This window comes from Vipera ursinii (assembly GCF_947247035.1).
Source record: "Vipera ursinii genome assembly, chromosome: 15".
Classification (NCBI taxonomy): domain Eukaryota; kingdom Metazoa; phylum Chordata; class Lepidosauria; order Squamata; family Viperidae; genus Vipera; species Vipera ursinii.
In genome coordinates, this window is record NC_139528.1 from 1,852,350 (window position 1) to 1,873,046 (window position 20,697).

At 52.8% G+C, this 20,697-nt stretch overlaps 1 protein-coding gene across 2 annotated transcripts; it reads right to left on the reverse strand.

Moving 5' to 3' along the window:
- Nucleotides 1-2,659: 2,659 nt before the first annotated feature.
- On the reverse strand, nucleotides 2,660-18,942 carry CRTC2 (CREB regulated transcription coactivator 2). Of its 2 annotated transcripts, XM_083374654.1 has the most exons (14): nucleotides 18,637-18,942; nucleotides 14,749-14,850; nucleotides 14,089-14,207; nucleotides 13,811-13,870; nucleotides 13,022-13,090; nucleotides 11,158-11,261; nucleotides 9,769-9,798; nucleotides 8,864-8,946; nucleotides 8,686-8,735; nucleotides 8,071-8,315; nucleotides 6,473-6,939; nucleotides 4,785-5,027; nucleotides 4,372-4,615; nucleotides 2,660-3,805 (listed from the first exon to the last, which is right to left on the reverse strand). In XM_083374654.1, exons 1-14 carry the CDS (start codon nucleotides 18,916-18,918, stop codon nucleotides 3,597-3,599), a joined length of 2,307 nt encoding a protein of 768 aa, XP_083230780.1. In that variant the 5' UTR covers nucleotides 18,919-18,942; the 3' UTR covers nucleotides 2,660-3,596. The 2 variants fall into 2 exon arrangements, with proteins under 2 accessions (XP_083230780.1, XP_083230781.1); XM_083374655.1 differs by lacking the exon at nucleotides 13,022-13,090.
- Nucleotides 18,943-20,697: the final 1,755 nt, after the last annotated feature.

Genomic DNA, 20,697 nt, shown 5'->3' on the forward strand with positions numbered 1-20,697 from the left:
CTTTTCTCATCCCGTTTGGAAGAGGACGGAAGCAATCAAAAGGCTCCCGGGAAACCTTATTTCCCCCCGCGCGCCCAAATCCCTAATTGTAATCCCCCCCCCGGTGTGAGGTCGAAAGGATGGGATAAAAGGGGATTAAAAAAAACTATAAATTTTGGAAAACGCTGGTAGTCCTCAAGTTACAACCATTTCTGTCGTTTTAATTTTTAGGGCCTGTTTTTCTTTTTTTTAACTCAAATCACAACGGCGGGGGGGGTGGTTTCAAGCGAATGACGCCGTCCTTAAGCCAATCCGTTTTTTTTACCGACTTCGCTTGTCGGAAGCCGGCGAGCTCTTCAATAGAGACCGCGTGACCGGGTTTTTCTTTTTCCCAGCCGCCTTGCGGTCACTAAACGAACAGTCGTAAAGTCGAGGACTAGCTGCTTGCAGAAGAGCCGTTCGGGTCGATAAGGGGGTGAAACGGGAGGTGGTCGGGGTTCAAACCATGTCGGGAGGGAGATTTGCTAGCAGACGCATGGGGTCTCCTGCTCGAGCAGGTTGGACTAGATGACCTCCGAGGTCCCTTCCAGCCTTAGGATTCTAACCAGCGGCAAAAAGGCTTCTGGGCATCTGGCAGGGGAAAAAAAAAAAACCCCGGTTCTGGGCATCCTTTGCGGCTGGCATCAGCCTTCCCAACTCTTTGGCCTGCTTCGGAAGTTACGTTTGGCCGGCTTGCAAAACGAGAAGGCCTGTCAATCAAGTTGAAGAGGGACCAGCCTGGCCTTGCTAAGAGCCGAGACTCACCGAACACAAGCGGACCCCGACTTACGACGACAAGGAGGGCCCAAAATTTATCTTGCTAAGTGAGGAATAGGTTGGCAAGCTTTGTCCCGTTTTACGGCCTTCCTTGCCACGGTTGCTAAGTGAATCCCTGCAGGTAGTATTAGTCACCTGGTTGTTAAATGAATCTGGCTCCCCGCCCCCCCCCCCGTCCCGACTTAACTTGCCGGACGGTCGCAAAAGGGGGGTCAGGTGAAATTCCACCCCCCCAGGGAAAGGGGAGACAGAGCAATGGTCGTAAGTAGGAATCGGTCGCCAGGCCTCTGACATGTTCGCTGGGATGTTGCCAAGGTGGTAACTCTGGAAAACGGTCCCCAGCTCCTTCTCTCGGCGCCGTTGTAACTTTGCAGTCGCTAAGTGAACTGCCGTAAACCGGGGACTACCTGTGTGGTTGAACAATGCTCTGGAAGGGCTTTTTTTTCCCCCCTCGATAAGCCCCTCCTGCTGAAATCCCCCGTTCGAATATAGAATAGAGCTGGGACCTCGGGAGGTCTTCTAGTCCAGCCCCCTGCTCAAGCAGGAGAACCTTATACCATCTCAGACAAGTGACCGTCTAGCCTAGGGGTAGGCAACCTCGGCTCTTTTGTGACTCGTGGACTTCAACTCCCAGAATTCCTGAGCCAGCTTGGAATTCTGGGAGTTGAAGTCCACGAGTCACAAAAGAGCCGAGGTTGCCTACTACCCCTGGTCTAGCCTCTTCTTAAATAACCGATGGTGGCCAGCTGTTCCACAGGTTGACTGTCCTCCCTGTCGGGAAGTCTCTCCTTAATTCCAGGTTGCTTCTCTCTCTGATCAGCTTCCAACCATTGTTTCTCGTCCTGCCTTCAGGTGCTTTGTTGGTTCAATTTCATCATGCCCTCGGAAACCCACCTCTCCCCCCCCCAAGACCCCCGGCCAGTCCCATCGGGGCTAAAGTGGGTCAGAGTTTGGGGGAAGGGGGGGTGTTAACAGGCCGTGGCTGGTTCGGTTCCTCCATGATGCGAGTCCAGTGGGACTTGACTTGATCGACTCTGATCGACCAAACCAGAGTTTCATGCAAGGCTTCTTTTCGCGCACACGGAGGCTGCGAGAAACCGGTTGTGAGAAAGGGAAGCGATCCACCCTTCTTCCCTTGAACAAAAAAGAGGGAGATGTTTTTCAAAAAATAAAAAATGCTGGAAACGCTGTTTGATTGGTGGGAGGGGTGCGCTACCGGGAAGTAAATTATAAGCGAAACCGCTCTATCTTGCCTTGTTCTGGCTGAGCTCTCTGCGTGTGCTCAGGAATATTCTCGCGTCGTCGTGCTCTTTGATGGGAGCCAAATCCGGCTTCTCCGGGGACCCTCACCAGCTATGGGGGCGTTTTGGGGAGTGGGGAACCCCGCCACCGCACCTCAAAAGTGAGCACTGACCTGCCTCAAAGCCGGCGGAAAGCTGGCGGGCTGGGAAGACGAGATGGACGGAAGGGAGTCGCCCTCAAAGGGGGCTGAGGTTGACTGGCTGGCACAAACACGCCACACACACACACACTGGCTCTTTGTTGTAGCCTGGCTCGGTTACACATATACCGCTGCAAATCGGAAGACACGTGTGGCCAGAGGTTGCCACCTGTAACAAATGCCTTACTGTCAATACAGTCGATTAGATCAGATGCTGTGGATGAAACAAGATTAGGGGACGGGTGCGAGGCAGAATCACTCTCATCCTCGGGAGTTTCTCAGGTGGAGAAACCCACCCATCGAGCCCTGTGCCTTCGAACCTGGCCTATAAGGGGGGGGGGGACATTTCAGAAGCCCCTCCCACCCCTCCAAAATGAAACAAAACGTCCCTTCTCCAATCCTGTCCAAACCACACACACGACATCATGATAATTCACATGTATTTAAAAAATAATAATAAAATCATTCTGGTTCGTCTCCTCCTCAGATGGGGAGAACGGGGAGGGGGAAATGGAAGGACGCGGCAAGCCAGGTCCATGGCCAACCCAGCCTGGGGGGGGTCTTCCCACCAGCCCCCCCTCCCCTCGCTCCCCGGCGCACAGTCTTCGACGTCCGATGGGTAAGAATGCAAAGTTAGAAGTGCCTTAACTAGGAACTATTCTCCTTCATCTCCCCCAGGGTGAAAAACATGGCAGTTTGAGACAGAGAGAGAGAGAGAGAGAGAGAGAGAAAGAGAAAGAGAGGAGAAAAAAGAGGAAAGTTATGTACAGAATTCTTTAAAAATAAAATAATAAAAAAACCCAGCAAGAAATTGATTAGGCGAGAAAAATTAAGGGCGGAAAAAAGTCACAAAAAGACAGTCTCTCTTCTCCTCCCTCCGGGAGACACCTTGTAGGGGAACGATACACAGGGGGGTGGGGGGCTTGATTTGAGGGGTTCAGAAGGTGACCCTATGATCTCAGCCAACCCGAATAGATCCGGGAAGGCATTCCCCTCCCTCGCTCCTTCTGCTCGTCCGTTTCACCCAACACTCGGATCGGATGGATTCGAAAGGACGTCTCGTCGCCCTTCCTCAACGTCCCTTGAACTCGGGGCCGGCCCTGCCTCTGGGCCAAGCATGGGAGAGCATTCAAGCTGCTGAAGCTACGAGGGCCCCTCCCCAGGTGGCCGGGGAGGGGAGAGAACGCGGCATTTGGGGAGGCACAGGGAGGAAGCGAAGCGCGAATCGTCCGCTGTCTCTCGATCGGGTTCCCCCGAGGATCGGCAGCGTGGCCCGGCCCGTTTGATTCTCCACGGCTCGCGAGGGTCCCGCTGTCCCTGCCGGGGTGGGTGGGTGGGGGTCTCTCGGCACCCCTTGTGTTCACTGGAGCCGGTCTGTGCGGAAGGAGTCTTCGACAGAGGGATCGGTCAGCAGGACGTAGGGGTCGCTCAGCATATTGAGTCCGTCCAAGCTCAGCGGCTCGATCTTCAGATCCTCGTCCAGCCCCAGAGAAGCTGCGTCCATTTCGAAGCCCGGCATGCCCGCCAGGACGTTGGCAATTTCTTTGGAGATGCCAGGCGGGGAATCCCCTACGAAGGAAGATTGGACACCCACAGCTACACAAAGGGGTGTGGAACGGAAGGCCGATCGGCGGGACCCCATCTGCAGACACACAGTCCAGCCCACCCCAAAGGGAAGGATGCAGAACCCAAATCCACACTACTAATGCACCCTACTATATTCTCGTCGGGAGCACTGACGCTCTTCCGGGTCAAAAGGATTGAGCGGTGACGTCACCGTTGCCTGGGGGCGCTGAGTCGGGGGGCTCCTTCTGTGTCCCCGTTAAGTGGCGCCCACCTATCAACTCGGGGTTACACACTTTCAAACTGCCGGGTTGGAAGGAGCTGCAGCCAGCGACGGGAGCTCATCCCATCTGGCGGCAGCACCCGGGTCTCAAACGCCAGCCTGCCCAGGGTCCTAACCGGGTGTGCCGCCGTGCTCCCCAATCCACCCGATCTCATTTGATCTTTTGGCAAGATCGGGGGTATCCTGAGAGCGGAGAGATCTCGTCCGCTCGAATTGGGAGCCACCCGTTCTAAAGCTGAAGGCGGCCACTTCCCCGCCCGCCCGCCGCAAAACGGAAAGCGCCAATTACCCGTGAGAATTATGTTAGGGACGGGGCCGTGACGACTGCAATTGCTCAGGTTCTGACGACCGAGCAAGTGGGGATCGTTCATGGCGCTGCTGGTGCTGTTGCTACTGTGGCCGCCCCCTCCGCCCGCCGACGGTCCCATGCTGTCGCTCGGCGAGTAAGTTAAGGCACCCATGTCCTCCCCGAAGGCGTTGCTGTTGAAGGCAAAACCTCCCGTCATGTTGTCCACGAAGCCGTACTGGTCGAACTGCGGGAAGGAGGGGGGGGAAAGAAAAGGCACGTGCCCCGTCACGAGGAGGACCGACTTCAGCAGCCCAACGAGCAGGAGGGGTGGGACTAGATGACCTCCGAGACCCCCGCCGGCCGCCAGGAGCCTGGGAAATCAGCAAAGCGGGTGGGGATGGTGGAAAACTCACGTTGCCAAAGCCGTAGTCCCCCCAGGGCTGGTTGAGCTGGTGCTGGAGCATGGAATTAGGCTGGTAATGCGCCGGGTAAGGGCAGGGCGGCTGGGAGGGCTGGTGGCTTTGAGCAGGAGGGGCACCTCCGGCCACCTGGTGCTGGGTCTTCTGGCTGTGCTGAAGCAGCACACCTGGCTGGCTGTACGGGTAGGGCGGAAGCCGCTGGTCTGCAGGGAGCTTGCTGGTGTCCAACGGTACGCCCTGGAGACGGGGAGGGAAGGCTCAGGAAGGGGAACTGCCCCACAAGTGGGGGTAGCGTGCCCCTTGGTGGAGGGAGGGAGGAGCCCTTCCTATCAGCTACACCCACCTGCTCTGTTAGGAGTAGGAAACCACAGCTCTTACGTGGACGTGGCTGGACCACCCCTCAACCCCTGCCCGAATCTCCAGCCTCCGTGGGATTAGGGCAGGGATAGGCAACTTTGGCTCTTTTATGACTCATGGACTTCAACTCCCAGAATTCCTGAGCCAGCCAAGCTGGCTCAGGAATTCTGGGAGTTAAAGTCCATGAGTCATAAAAGAGCCAAGGTTGCCTACCCCTGGATTAGGGGGAATCCTCGGCTTAACGAACACAATTGGATCGGAATAGAGGTGGAAGGGACCTTGGAGGTCTTCCAGTCCAGCCCCCTGCTCCAGCAGGAGACCCCAGACCAGGGCTAGGCAACCTGGGCTCTTTCGTGACTCCTGGACTTCCAACTCCCAGAATTCCTGAGCCAGCATGGAAACCTCTCCCCTTTCCCCTCAGCACGGCTGGCTCAGGAATTCTGGGAGTCGAAGTCCACCAGTCATAAAAGAGTCCAGGTTGCCTAGCCCCCGTCCTAGGCCATTTCAGACAAGTGGCTGTCGGGTTTCCCTCTTAAAACGCCTCCAGTGATGGAGCGCCCACAACTTCTGCGGGCGAGTCGTCCCACTGGTCAATTGTTCTCACGGTCAGAAAACTCCTGCTTAGTTCTAGGTTTCTTCTCTCCTGGATTAGTTCCCATCCGTTGCTTCTTGTCCGGCCTTCCGGCGCTGAGCCCCTCTTCTTTGGGGCAGCCTCTGAGACATCGGGACACCGCTATCGTGTCACCCCGGGTCCTTCTCTTCTCTAGACTAGCTATACCCAAATCCTGCGGCCGTTCTTCGTCTGTTTTAGTCTCCAGGCCTTTAAGCATCTTAGTGGCTCTTCTCGGCCCTTTCTCCAAAGCCTCAACATCCTTTTTCTTTTTTTCGTAACGTGGGGACCACAACTGGATGCAGGATCCCAAGGGCTTACTAAGGCTTGATTTAACGCCGAGTGCTAATGAACTGTAACCCACTGAACAACGGTGGCTGGGAAGGTCGTAAATCTGACTTAACAACCATCTCGCTTAGCGACAGAAAGGGTGGGCTCCATACAGGGGTCGTTAAGCCGAGGACTACCTGCACGCCGCTTGAGGATTGGAAAGGGAAGGAGAGAAGTCGGCTGGAAACGATCCTTAGCGGGGAAGAAAAAAGGGGGCGCTTCCGGTTGAAATGAGATGGGAAAAGAAAAGTGAAGCACACGGAAGGGAGGAAGGAGGAAAAAAACAACAACGAAGGGCCAGGAGGGAAGACAAAGAAGGGGGGGGAGAGGGGGGGTCACAAAACCTTCCCGCCACGAGCCTCTCCCCCCCCTCCCGGGTGCGTACCTGGGTGATGGAAGACAAGGTGGGTGACATAGTTGGCGAAAACTGTTTGGGGTGCTGTCGTCTCGTATCTCCGGCCATGGGGAGAGTCAGGGGGCTGAGGGGGACCCTGCGGCGGGGGGAAGCGTTCAGAGGGGTGTAGGAGGCGGCCGGGGACGAAGCGGTGGAGGAGGAAGAGGAGGAGGAGGAAGCCGGGCCCCCAAAGCCCGGGGGCGGATGGTGGTGTGGATGGGGCGGTGGGGGCAGCCGGGAGGGGGCCGAGGGCATCGAGTGGGCGCTGAGCGAGGTGGGCAGGGAAGGGTTGCTGAGCGAGGTGGACAGCGAGGGGGTGCTGAGGGAGGAAGGCAAGGACTGGCCGCCGAGGGGGGAGGCGATGGAGGAGCTGCTGGGCGAAGGGCGCAGGGCGGGGGCGTTAAGCGAGGACTGGAGGCAGGGGTTACTGAGAGAGCTCTGCATAGATGAACACAGCCCTGCGGGGACAAAAAAAAAATGAGAACAAAAAGAACCATAAGTCCATGAGACAACCAAAACACACACACACACAAACACGTACACACAGAAAGAGGGCTGACCGTGGCACATCGCAGCCTCCAGGGACTTCCGGAGGAGAAAGAATGGCGAGGTTTCCTTTCCCCCGAGCTGGCAAACTTTTGCTACCTCCGGAGGTGGAAAAATGGTTCGATTCCACACACACACACACACACACACACACACACACACACACACACAGAGAAACAATGGAATAAAATGCCAAACGTCTGCAAGGACACATGAGAAGATGGATGGGGCACCTGCCCTGGTGCAACGGGGCTCTACCACTCGCAGCCGACTTGGCCAGGAGTGAGAAATGAGGCCAGCCGGGATGAGAATCCGTCCCGTTTTGATAAATCGCTTGCATTTTTGGGGTGGGTGTGGGGTGGGGGACTGGAAAAGCTACCCGATCAAACTCCGGTTGATCCCGACTCGAGGCCCGAACCCGACTTAGTTCCAGCTCTGAAATCCTGGCTTTGCACCCCCCCAAATTCACTCCATCTAGTACCAAGCCAAGGAAACGTTATCTTCTTTCCTGAAGACGCCGATCCCGGATATATAGAAAGTGTCATCAACGTCCTGCCTTGGGGGAAAGTCTAGATTCCAATCCTCCTCTTCCTCCTCCTCCTCCTCCTCCTCACCACAATTCCCACCACCCCCTAGCACTGATGCGATTACCTAGCCGGGTCACGAAACGTCTGCAAGCAGACCACTCAGCTCGGGGAGCACCCAGGACCCCTCATTTCAACCCCGAGCGACAAATATATCCTCTTTTGTCGATATGCAAAGTATTAAAACGTATGCGGCAGGATTGCCCACGCCTTGCGCTCTCAGCTTCCGCAGAAGATCTTGCACGATAAACGCCAGAGGGGATCGCCGGGAGAGCTGAATCGGAAACCCAGCTGTGAGGCCAGATTGCCATGCCTCCGTAATTTTTGTACACGATGACACGGAGGGTGTGCATATGTTTGCCCCCCTTTTGTCGCGTTCTCGTTGCACGCTAAATAAAGAATAAAAACCTCCGAGCCCAGCGACCCATCGCCGGATAAAAGAGCACCCCCAAGCCGTACCTGGTGGGTCGTAGCCGTGGCCGAGGCCCATCCCACCGCTGATCCCCAGGTGTGTCATGGTGTTAGCCAGGTTGCCGGTGCTGCCTCCGCCGCTCAGGCTGGGATAGGCCGACTCCTCCGGGTCCAGGGGCGTAGGCAACGGGGAAGGAAAGTGCAGATTGGTCAGATCCGGCAGGGACCCTCCCGTGTTGAGGGTGGACGGGATCAGAGGCAAGTTGGCAGGCTGGTCGGGGGACGGGAAGATGCTGTAGGAAGGAGAGAAGAAGAAGAAAAAAGAGGCGGGGGAAAGGAGAAGAGGAAAAAGTGTCATCCTGGACTTACGACAATTTGTGTGAACCTGGGGACCTCTCAAACTTTCCTCTCCTCCCCGCAGGTAGAAATCTCGCCCACCTTTGACTGAGGAGCTAGCTTTCTACCAGCGGTGAGATTATTCACAGCCAGGCTGGAAGATGGAAATACTATACCCCCATTTCATCAGCTGTGCCCTGGCAGCCTACAAGTCCTTCCCCTCCTTTGATCAAGAGGAGAAGCGGAGTTAGCTCGGTGGGAATTTGACGTTTTGACGCGCTCGGAGAAAACAACGAGGAGAAAGAGAAGCCTGCCGCTACTACTCACTGGATTCCAGGCACCTCGCAAGATCGGGGACGGGCGGAAGACGAGGAGAGCTGAGGAAGAGAAATATCCCGTTGTTGGATGTGGGGAAGGGGTGGGGGGTGGGGGGCGGGCAGTGGAGAAGGGGGTGATGGGGGGGGGAGCCACGAGGCCTGGCTTCTGAAAGCGGTGAGGCACCCACCTTCTTGGTGTCCCAAGGTTTCAGCAACTGCTTCCCGTCCTCTAAGAGATTCTCTTCAATGGAAGGCACTTGGAAAAGAAACACTGCGAGGAGAGAAGAGGCAGAAGAGTGAGGATGTTTTAGGGAGAGGAGAGGAGAGGAGAGGAGAGATCAGAAGGGAGAAGAGAGAAGGAGAGAGAGAGAAGAGACCAGGAGAAAAAAGAGAGGAGAGAATAAAAGAAAAAGAGAAAAAGAGAACAGAGAACAGAAGAAAAAACAGGAGAGAATAAAAGAAAAAAGAAAAAGAGAAGAGACCAAGAGAAAAGAGAAGAAAAGAGAGAGAAGAGACCGGAAGAAAAAAGAGAGGAGAGAACAAAAGAAAAAAGAAAAAGAGAAGAGAGAAGAAAAGAGAGAGAAGAGACCAGAAGAAAAAAGAGGAGAGAATAAAAGAAAAAAGAAAAAGAGAAGAGACCAAGAAAAGAGAGAGAAGAGACCAGAAGAAAAAAGAGAGGAGAGAACAAAAGAAAAAAGAAAAAGAGAACAGAGAACAGAAGAAAAAACAGGAGAGAACAAAAGAAAAAAGAAAAAGAGAAGAGAGAAGAAAAGAGAGAGAAGAGACCAGAAGAAAAAAGAGAGGAGAGAATAAAAGAAAAAAGAAAAAGAGAAAAGAGGGAAGAGACCAGAAGAGAAAAGAGAGGAGAGAAGAAAAAAAAAGAAAAAGAGAAGAGAGAAGGAAAAAAAGACCAGAAGAGAAAAGAGGAAGAGGAAGAGAAAAAGAGAGAAGATTACAGCCTCTTCTCGCTCGTAAAACTAAGAAAAAACAATTCAACGTTGAGAAGCAAATGCTCATCACCCTCAACGGCTTATGCGAACAGGCGAGGCAGAGATTTTGGGGGAGGGGGGCGGTCTCAAAAAACGGGTCTTACCTTTGCTATCCGTATCAGTATCTAGGTAACCTTTTAAAAAAAAGAGAGAGAGAAGGGAGAAAGAAAAAAAAAGAAAATGTAGAAGATAGCACGAAAGGTTGCTGGGATTATTATCGTCCAGGCACTCCCCCTCTCCCTTGATCAGATTGCCACCCACCCACCCTCCCGGCCAGGGGTCTGTTGGAAGCTTCCATTGGTTTTGCCCTCTGAAATCAGGGCTGGCCCCTTTTAAGAGGCGGGTGGGACTTCAACTCCCAGAATTCCCCAGCCAGCAGAGCGGCTGCTTTCAATGTGCTAGAGGAAGAACAATCTTTTGAGGATAGAAACGTGTTTCAAGCCTGAGTTTCTATCTTCCAAAAAAAAAATTGTTCTTCTTCTAGGACAGGAGTAGGCAACCTCGGCTCTTTTATGACTCATGGACTTCAACTCCCAGAATTCCTGAGCCAGCTTTACCCCTGCTCTAGGACAACGGGGTCAGCAACCCGCAGCTCTGGAGCCAAATGCGGCTCTTTCAGACGTCTCCTGCGGCTCCCAGTTGTGCTCCGCCATTTGCAGAGAGACAGAGAGAGGCACCTGTGCTTCCCTTCTCTCTCTCTCTCTCTCTCTCTCTCTCTCTCTCTCTCTCTCTCTCTCTCTCTCTCTCTCTCTCTCTCTCTCTCTCTCTCTCTCTCTGAGTAAAAAACGCACGCTGTTCTCTGAAAAGCTGACAAGTTCTCCAGAGGAAGCAGGAAGCAGCAGAATCCAGGGCAGGAGAGCCAGCCCAATAAGAATGTGTGTCAGCTTCTCCGAGAAGCGCGTGAAGCCAGCTTGCCAGGTGAGCAGAAGATCGGAGAGAGGGGGGTGGGAGAGAGAGAGAGGGGTGGGAGAGAGAGGAAGAGAGAGAGACAGAGAGAGAGAGAGAGAGAGCGCTCATGCACAGCAGCCTCTATTTCTTTTTAATTAAACTCTTCAATCAAGCTTCACCCCCCCCCTTGTGTGCGTGCGCGAGTTTTGCGGCTCCCAAGGTGTTTTTTTTTTCCCCTCTGGGAAAGGGGTCCAAGTGGCTCTTTGAGAGCTTAAGGTTGCCGACCCCTGCTCTAGGACACTGAAAGCAGCCGCCGTGCTGGCTGGGGAATTCTGGGAGTTGACGTCCCACCCCCTCTTAACGGGGCCAACTTTGAGAAAGGCGGCCAAATGCTTCAAGTCTTGAGTTTCTATCCTTAAAAAAAAATTGTTCTTCCTCTAGGACACTGAAAGCAGCCACTTCTCCTTAGACGGGACAGCTCAACCTCCGTCAAATGCCCATCTCGAAGAAGCGTCCTACGAAGAAACCCCGAATCCTAGCCACAGTGTGGCCACCGCCTCTCTCGCGAGACACACACACACCCGCCCCCTCCACCAGGCACTCACCGGTCTTCCGATTGGGAGGGGGGGCCGCCTGAGAAGGTCCCAGGTACGTGTTTTGTGGGTTGGGATTCATCACGCTGGTGTGCAGGGCAGAGTCCGAATTTGTTCTGCTTAACGAGAGAGAAGAGGGCGGCATGAAAAGGGTTCGAGATTCAGATTTCCCCCAAAATGATCCACGCTCCGTCTTAGTGGAGAGGAAGAACCCTGTAAATGAGCAGACGACACGCATTACGGCTAGTCCTCGGCTTTACAACGGTCCGTTTAGCGACTGTTCAAAGTTACAGCGGCACTGGTAAAAAGGGACTTAGGACCGTTGTTTCACACTTATGACCATTGTCCCCAGGGTCACGTGGCCAAAATTCAGACACTTGCCAACTGACTCATATTTACGATGGTTGCAGAGTCCCGGTGTGTGTGTGTGTGTGTGTGTGTGTGTGTGTGTGTGTGTGTGAGAGAGAGAGAGAGAGAGAGAGAGAGAGAGAGAGAGAGACGCAATCTCCTTCCTGCAACCTTCTGACAAGCAAAGTCCATGGAGAAGCCAGATTAACAGCTATGTGACTAACTTAACAACCACAGCGATTCGTTTAACAACCGTGGCAAGCCAGGTCGTAAAACGGGGCAACGCTGATCTAAGAAAGGCCTCGCTTCGCGATGGAAAATTTGGTCTTAGTCGGGCTCGCGAGTCGAGTCTGACTGTATATTCACACGGCACGTCCATCCTTCCTTCAGCCTCACCAGCTGGCACCATGTGCGAAAGGCGGCAGCTGATGTAATCCAGGGGGAGGACGAGAGGTTGGGATGTTAACGAAGCCGCTAGAGAGGGAGGTTTTGTGTGTGTGTTTGAGGTTTTGTGTGTGTGTTTTTTTTAAACGCTCCCTTTCCACCCTAATCTTTTTAACAATGTTTTGGGGGGGGGGAAACGGAGGGGAAGGGGAAGGAATGGGGGGGGGAGGCTAGGCCTCTGTAGCTCTTCCAAAGGAACATAATGGGGTTTATTGTTGAGTTGTGGGCAGATCAGCCTCCTCCTCTGTGGCCTTGTGCATTGAAGAGAGCAGCCGAGGGGGGGGGGAATGAGTGGGTGTGGGGGGGGGAGGCCCACAAGAGAGAAGGCAAACTAGATGAAAGGAGAAATAGCCTGCTGCATTTCCCCCCCCCCCCACACACACACCCACAATTTCTAGAATTGCAGAAGGGCCGTCGAATCTGATTGTCACTGTGTGCATTCACAAATACGCACGGCACTTTGAGGCTCTGCAAACTGGAGCCAATTTTACACAGCCCCATGGAAGGGGTCCCCTCACCCCCCATCAAGCCTACACAGCTCCCTTCTAAGTGGGGGGTGCTGGTAGCCCCCCAGTCCTGTAGGAGATGGTGTAGGAAAGAGGTATGGTCTTCAAAAGGCAATCTGAAGCCGCCAGGATGTCTAAAAGGCTCACGAAGAGTCCGATAAATGAGAGGCCCCTTATCCAGTAGAAGTCTATCCCCTGAATGGCCGTGAAAAGGCACTGATTTAAAACAATCCTCTTAGTAGAGAGCAATTCCTAAGATCTATTTGAAAAGAGAGAAGAAAAAAAGCTTTTAAACACTGACCGATCAGCTAAGGAAATAAATAGAAACGTGGCGTTGAGGAAAAACACGCCTGCGTTTCCAAAAAGAAAAATACACTTCAGACACAATCGAGGCAAAACGGAGAAAAAGGTAAAGCCGTGCGGTTTGCGGGAAGACTCTGCAGAGATCTGCAGAAAAGGAAATATTTCTCCCCGTTTTCTACGTTTCTCTTCGGATTCACACAGGCCTTAAGCCTCCCAGAGAGAGGTTGCAGGAAGGAAGCATCGCTTGAAAGAGGGAGAAATACAAAATGGCTCACCTGTTGAGGGAAGCAGGCAATCTAAACAAGCGTTCTTTCTCCAGAGGAAAGTTGCCCCAAGGCATTGTCCTTTGCAAAGGGGGAAAAAAAAAAACAAACCAGTCACTCCAAGGTTGTGGGGAAAAAAAAACTGCTTTCCAACATTAGCTAGAATTTGCAGATCTGGGCTGCAGATCCACAGGCTACCATTAGTGGGCAGCAACAGACCAGGAGGTTCCCAAAGGCCTTTCTCGCCCTCTAGTGGCCGTCTCCCATTTCTGCAAGCAAAATATGGTCCCCAGAGTTGAGAAATTGGTCAAACGTGGGAAAGCAAAGACGGCCGTCGGAGAAAATGGTGAGGTTCATAAAATGGGGTCCGCTCCTGCGGTATCGTGCTTTGGGACCGTCATGACTTACGACCGTAACTGCAGGGCTTGATTATGGTCATAACTCAAGGATGACGTGTAAGTGACCGATGGGAAGAAGGAGACTAGGATGAAAGCAGTGGGGAGGAAACGTAAGGGACAAAGGACGGTAGCTGTGGGGTCCTTGGTACTCTGCGAGCTGGGTTGTTTTCTTGCAGACATTTCATGACGCAACTAGGTAACATCATCAGTGCTAGGGGGAAGGGGGAGAGGTTGTGAAGTGGAGGAGGAGGAGGAGGAGGAGGAGGACTACTGCAGGGTCCTTGGTGCTCCCTAAACTTAGTTGAATTCTTACAGACGTTTCATTACCAAACTAGGTAATAGCACCAGTACTAGTATGCAACAGGGTGGCTTGTTCTGTAAGTAAAGTGTGGTAAAATCTCACCTTCTCCAACTCGGTTCAGCAGGAGGGGACAGGTACGCCGGACTATAAGGAGAACTGTCGATGTGATGGGGGAGTTAAGGAAGACACAATGTTGTGGGCCTTCAGCAAGTCCCCGTTGTAGGTCAAGCCGCAAAGGGGAATTGCTTTTGCTCGACGGTCCCTGTAGAACCACCAGCCCAACGTCGGTGTGTTAAATTTACATGCTTCCCCAGCTCACCAAAGGTGACTCGAGGCAGCTAGAGTTGTGTTGCGTAGCAAGCAAAGAGAAAGAAAAGGATATCTGTCGTACGTAGCGGCGCAGCGGTGAGATCATCCGGCGGGGATCCCGCTGTACCCGTTCCACCAAGCCGTGATGCCGCGTGCCCCGGGCTGAGTCCAGCGGAGAATGGAGGGGACCCTGCGGGGGGGCGGGGGCAGAGAGAGGCAGTGTGGTTGGGACAAGAGGGGTCTGTGAAAGTGTGAAGATCTGAGGTGGGGTCTGCAAAATTGGGGAACAGGAACTTCCTGTGTGTCAATTTCAATAATTTGTCTGTCAATTTCAATAACGTTTTGTCAATTTCAATAATTCCTGCATCAATTTCAATAATTTGTGTCAATTTCAATATCTGTATCAATTGTATGTCAATTTCAATATCAACTGTGTCAATTTTGATTAACTGTCAGTTCCAATACATTGTGTCAATTTCAATAATTTGTGCATCAATTTCAATACATTGCCAATTTTAACACATTGTGCTGTCAATTTCCATAATTGTGTGTCAATTTCAACACGCTGAGTGCCAATAAAAGGTCGTATCTGGGTTCAGTTGCCACTTGGGCTAAACCCCCTCCTGCCAATCAGGGTGGGGAACCCCCCCCCCAAGCAGAAGAGCAAAACCATCACGGAAGAAATGTCAAGGAAGACCCCCCAGATTGTGGCTTGCTTCAATGACGGTTACCTGAAACTCTGCCGCGCCACTTCCAATCTGGTTGACATTGGGCAGCGATCCGCCATAATAAGGTCCACGGCTGTGCGCCAGTCGCAACTTCTGAGCCTGCAACTGAAAGCGGGAAGAGAAGCAGGACAGGGGTCAATTCACAGTGGGTCCGCACGGATTCTTCACTGCCCTCGGGAGACAGTCACTTCGCAAAGCTGACTGACAGCCTCCTTTCCGACAAGCCACAATCTCATTGTAGTTTTTTATGTAGGGTCCTGTAACAGAGGTCCAAGCCAATGGAGCATTGGGGCGAGCCGGAGCAATCTCTCTCCTGCATCCCAACCACACCCGACAGCCCTCCACTTACGATGACAAACTTCCCGATGCTAAGCAATTCTGCCATTTACAAGCTTTCAAAAACAAACAAACCATAATTGTTAAGTGAGATTTTTAAGAGGCAATCGGACAACCCTTTGTCTGGAACGGCCTAGGGCAGGGGTAGGCAACCTTGACTCTTTTATGACTCGTGGACTTCAACTCCCAGAATTCCTGAGTCAGCACGGCTCAGCTTGGAAACCTCTTCCCTCAGCATGGCTGGCTCAGGAATTCTGGGAGTTGAAGTCCACGAGTCATAAAAGAGCCAAGGTTGCCTACCCCTGGTCTAGGGTCTCCTGCTGAAGCAGGGGGCTGGACTAGAAGACCTCCAAGGTCCCTACCAACTCTGCGATTTGGTTGCGGAGACCACAATCCTGTGACCGTTTCCGCACTTAACGACTGCCGCAGCATCCCGATGGTCACGGGGGTCAAAATTCGGACGCTTGACAACTGACTCATATTTATGACGGTCACAGTGTCCCAGGGTTCCCCTTTTGCGGCCTTCTGCCAAGCCAAGACAAGGGGAGAAGCCAGATTCATTTAACAGCCTTGCTGCTGCAGCCATTCACTTAACAACCGTGGCCAGGAAGGTCATATAACGGGGCAAAAACCACTGAACAACTCTCTCGCTTAGCAATGGAAATGTTGGGCTGCACTGTGGTCGTAAGTCAAGGACTATCCAGAGACAGTCCTGGAAAAACCCTGGTATTTCTGCTCATTTCTCTATCTGGAAGGACTGCTTGCCGCTCCAATGAAAATTAATTGGCTGTTGGCCATACGACGGAGAGCCTTTTGTGCAAAGGGCCGGAATAAGACCACGATATCCCACCCCACCTCCCCAAGCCAGCAGAAGCAAAATGAAATTTTTTTTTTCTTTTCCTTTGGACTCAAACCAGACCCACAAGAACTGAGGATCTGAAAAGAAGTGTGAGGTGCCCAACAGGAGGATGGATTACAATCTGCCCATTTCAGGGGCCACTTAATGTCAAGATGATAAACATTTCAGATTATTCGCCGTTTCCTTCCTTCCTTTCTCGACTATCATTGCAAAAAAACAAAAAAAAAGACATCAAGTTTGCGAAAAAAAAAAAAAAGTCTCGCGCTTGCACCCTGCGACAGAAGACTAAAGGGAAAAAGGGAAAAAAAAAGTTTTCTAAAGAAAGGAGACTTTTTCACTGTCTATTGTAGGAGATCCGTTTGTTCCACAGATTAATTAATTCCACAGAGGGAGGGAGGAGGGAGGGAGGGGAGGGAGGGAGGGAAGAAGGCATAGAGAAGGGAAGGAATAGGAAAGGAAGGGAGAAGGATAGGATAGGAAGGAAGGAAGGAAGGAAGGAAGGAAGGAAGGAAGGAAGGAAGGAAGGAAAGAAAGAAAAAAGGAAGGGAGGGAGAATAGAATGGATGGAAGGAAGGAAGGAAGGAAGGAAGGAAGGAAGGAAGGAAGGAAGGAAGGAAAGAAGGAAGGAAGGAAGGAAAGAAAAAAGGGAGGGAGGGAGAATAGAATGGAAGGAAGGAAGGAAGGAAGGAAGGAAGGAAGGAAGGAAGGAAGGAAGGAAGGAAGGAAGGAAGGAAGAGTCCTACAGGCTCCAGAGACAATATTATGACTATTAGATGTCTAACCAGGTTAGTTCAACAGTCTTCAGATCAAGGAAACTGTGGTCAAAACCTGGGAATTCCCTCAAATCCACCCAGGCTGGACCAGGACCCCACAGTGGGCAACCCGCAACCCAGGGCCTTATCGCTTTTTGTGGCTACAGCTTGTGGGATGAAGCCAACACAACGCCCCAAGATGGTGGCGTCTCTCCGATCCCGTCAGAATGTTTTTCTCATCCTCTGTCCCAGCTAATTTTAAACCCTCTCCGGGGAACCAGCTTTCCCCGGCTTTCCCAGGAGAGGCCGGCGTGAGGAGGGCCGGATCTGCCGGACGGAGGCAATGGCCCAGTCGCAACCGCTTCAGACACACGTTGATCTGAGCTTAAAGCAGGTTTCCGAGTTGGTCCCGTTTCTAGAAGTCTGCTAGGAGCTCCGAATGGCTGATCTTCCAGCTGTAGAAATTGTGACTTTTTTTTGGGGGGGGGGTGTTTGCCGGTAAGGCCAAGTAGAAAGGGGTGCAACAAGAGAGGTGGGAAAGACTTCCCCCTCCCCACTTACAAAGATGGCCCCCTCCAGAATGTACCGTCCTCGACTTACGACCACAGTGGAGCCCAGAATTTCCACTGCTAAGTGAGTTTTGCCCATTTCGCCACCTTTCTCGCCACGACTGTTAAGCCAATTGCTGGGGTTAAGTTTGTGACAGGGTTGTTAAGTGAATCTGGCTTCCTCACGGACTTGGCGGGTCAGAAGGTCGTAAAAGGGGATCACGCGACCCTGGGACACTGCGACCGTCGTAAATATGAGTCAGCTGCCGAGCGTCTGAGTTTTGATCATGTGACCCTGGGGAGGTTGTGAGTGTGGAAAATGGTCATATAAGTCACATTTTTCAGCACTGTTGTAAGTTTAAAAGTCACTCAACGAACGAGGTCTTCCTCCTACACGCAGAGTCCGCCCACTACTATGACCGCCATGGGCAGGATGGGCATTAGAACCCCAGAGGCCCCCCAAAGCATGGGAACTGTAATCCTTTGGTGGGGAGGAAGGCGAGGAGGATGGGAGTGGAACCCATCTCCTCTACAGGGCTGTGAGCCATGGGGAGGCGGGGAGGCAGAGGATGATGGGTGGAGTAATCCAGCCCTCTCCAGAGCCCTCAACTCAGACTAAGCAGAGGATGATGGGTGGAGTAATCCAGGCCCCTCCAGAGTCCTCAGACTAAGCAGAGGATGATGGGTGGAGTAATCCAGGCCCCTCCAGAGCCCTCAACTCACACTAAGCAGAGGATGATGGGTGGAGTAATCCAACCCCCTCCAGAGTCCTCAGACTAAGCAGAGGATGATGGGTGGAGTAATCCAGCCCCCTCCAGAGCCCTCAACTCAGACTAAGCAGAGGATGATGGGTGGAGTAATCCAGGCCCCTCCAGAGTCCTCAGACTAAGCAGAGGATGATGGGTGGAGTAATCCAGGCCCCTCCAGAGCCCTCAACTCACACTAAGCAGAGGATGATGGGTGGAGTAATCCAACCCCCTCCAGAGTCCTCAGACTAAGCAGAGGATGATGGGTGGAGTAATCCAGCCCTCTCCAGAGCCCTCAACTCACACTAAGCAGAGGATGATGGGTGGAGTAATCCAACCCCCTCCAGAGTCCTCAGACTAAGCAGAGGATGATGGGTGGAGTAATCCAGCCCCCTCCAGAGCCCTCAACTCAGACTAGGCAGAGGACGATGGGTGGGGTAACCCGGCCCTCTCCAAAGGCCTGAGGCTAGGCAGAGGATGATGGGTGGGGTAGTCCAACCCCCTCCAGAGGCCTGTGTTATAGGCTAGGACGCGGAGCTCAGGAGGATGGGTCTCCGGGTGCCCAACTCCGCCCGGGCATCCCCTTCCCCGACCGGAAGTGGCGCCCCCGGGCAGCGGAAGCGCCCCCTCCCCTCGCGGGCCCCGCTTACCCGGGTGGTGCCGAGCTCCATCATGACCTCCTCGAAGGCCGCCGTCTCCTCGGCCTGCCGCTGCTTCTGCAGCGCGATCTTCTCGCTGAACTTGCGCGGGTTGGACGCCGCCGCCGCCGCCGCGGCGGACGAGGCAGCGGCCGCCGGGGAAGACGAGGCCGAGGAGGCGGCGGCGGAGGATGGCGAGCAGGCCCCGCCGCCGCCACCGCCGCCTGAGGACGAAGAGCCCGGCGCGGCGGCCCCGGAACCCCCCGCCGCCGCTGCCGCCGCTGCCGCCGCCATCTTGCGCCGCCGCCGCCTCAGCGCCTCAGCGCCGCCGCCTCCGCCTCCGCCTCCTCACGCCCCGCCTCGCGCAGCCCGCGCGGGGCACGCCGGGAAACTGAGTGCGCCGCCCGCTCAACCCGACGGGCGGAAGCCGCCGGCGGACTTTCGCTCCCGGTGTGCTCCGCGCGCCGCCGCCCAGGCGGAGGCCTCTCGCGCGCAGAGCACGACGGGAGATGGAGTTCTCCCTGCAAGGCGGACGCCCCTGGCCCAGGGCCCGGGGAACTCCCGCTCCCGGCAGGCACCGCGCGCGGCCTCGGGGTAATTTCCCCGCAGGGAGGGGCGGGTGAGGAGGCGGTCCCTTCGCAGCGCTTGAGTTGGGCTCTGAGTTGGAATCCCGACAAATGGTGTCTCTGTCCCCGCACAGAGTGCTTTCCCTGCACTCCCTGTTTTTATTCCTTGTTTACTAACTTCCTGTATATCTTGCCCCCACATTTAAAGGCAGGGTAAAGATGCACTAAAATATGTTTTAATCTGGCTCTGCTCTGTATTTTTAGGAAGTCCTTCGGGAGAAGGGCAAAATAAATAAATAAATAAATAAATATATTATTATTATTATTATTTATTATTTATATTATTATTTATATTATTATTATTATTATTATTATTATTATTATTATTATTATTATTATTATTTGGATGGCAGTTGGGTTTTTTTTTTAAAAAAAAAACCACCGACCAATTGGTCACTTTCCACTGATGCAAAAAGGTTGGGCTGGAACATCAACACGTTGCATCACGACCAATCCTCGACTCACTCTCATTCATTTAGTGACCAAAAGTCTGGAGAGAAAAAAATGGGACATACAACTGTTCCTCGCATTTACAACTGTTGCTACATCCCCCACGATCAAAATCGGGGCATTTGACCACCAGTTGTGTTTTTAGGATGGTTGTGTGTGGCATCCGTGGGATCGTGTGACCACCGCTTGCCACGTTCCCAGCTGGCTTCTGACAAGCCTAATGAATGGGGTAAGCCCGATTCGCTTAGCGACTGCGTGCGATTCACTTCACTGCATGATTCGTTTTACAATCAGACCCTGGAGGTCTTCAAGAAAAGGCTGGACGGTCCCTTGTCTGACGTGGTCCTACCTAGGCTGAAAAGAAGGAATGCCTTTGACGTTGATTTAAGGCGTTCACTTTAAATTCCACGCACACCACACCGCTTCCAGATTTATTTGTGCCTGCAGATCTTCCGAGGAAATTGTCTCAAGGCCCAGCTTTGTTTCTGCTTTTGATAAGCAAAGGGAAAAAGCGAAGCAGAGGCCGGCTTCCTTGACCACATCTCCACCTTCACAATCTTGCCAGGCAGCCCTTGGTTTTATTTTGAATTTGTTTACTTTTTTTTGTCCAGTCTTTTTTTTCCTCTAAGAAAAAAACAACAACAACAAACCAGGACTGATTTGTTTTGCTTTGCTTTGCTTTTCTAGGGATTCTGCTAAAATGTTATAATAAGAGTTTCTGATACCATAGTGTCTTGCCCAGTGAAAGAAATGGACTCAAATTTATTTATTTATTTATTAATGGGACTTATATCCCGCCCTACCTCCCGAGGGACTCAGGGCGGCTAACAACAACAAAAATTAAAGGTCTCTGTACAGTAAATTAAAATTAAAAATTGAAATAAATTAAAGATTAGAGTTAAAATTGTAAACATAATTAAAATCCCTGTCAGTCCAGGTCAACCAGGTGGAAAAGGAGTGTTTTGAGGCCGCGGCGAAAGGATTTGAATTTGAAACT

Coding starts and splice junctions, on each gene's coding strand:
- CRTC2 (XM_083374654.1), bottom strand. CDS start 18,918: ATGGCGGCGGCAGCGGCGGCAGCGGCGGCGGGGGGTTCCGGGGCCGCC. Junction 8,736..8,863: donor AACCTTGGGACACCAAGAAG/GTGGGTGCCTCA, acceptor TCTCTTCCTCAG/CTCTCCTCGTCTTCCGCCCG. Junction 6,940..8,070: donor CCACGGCTACGACCCACCAG/GTACGGCTTGGG, acceptor TTGTCCCCGCAG/GGCTGTGTTCATCTATGCAG.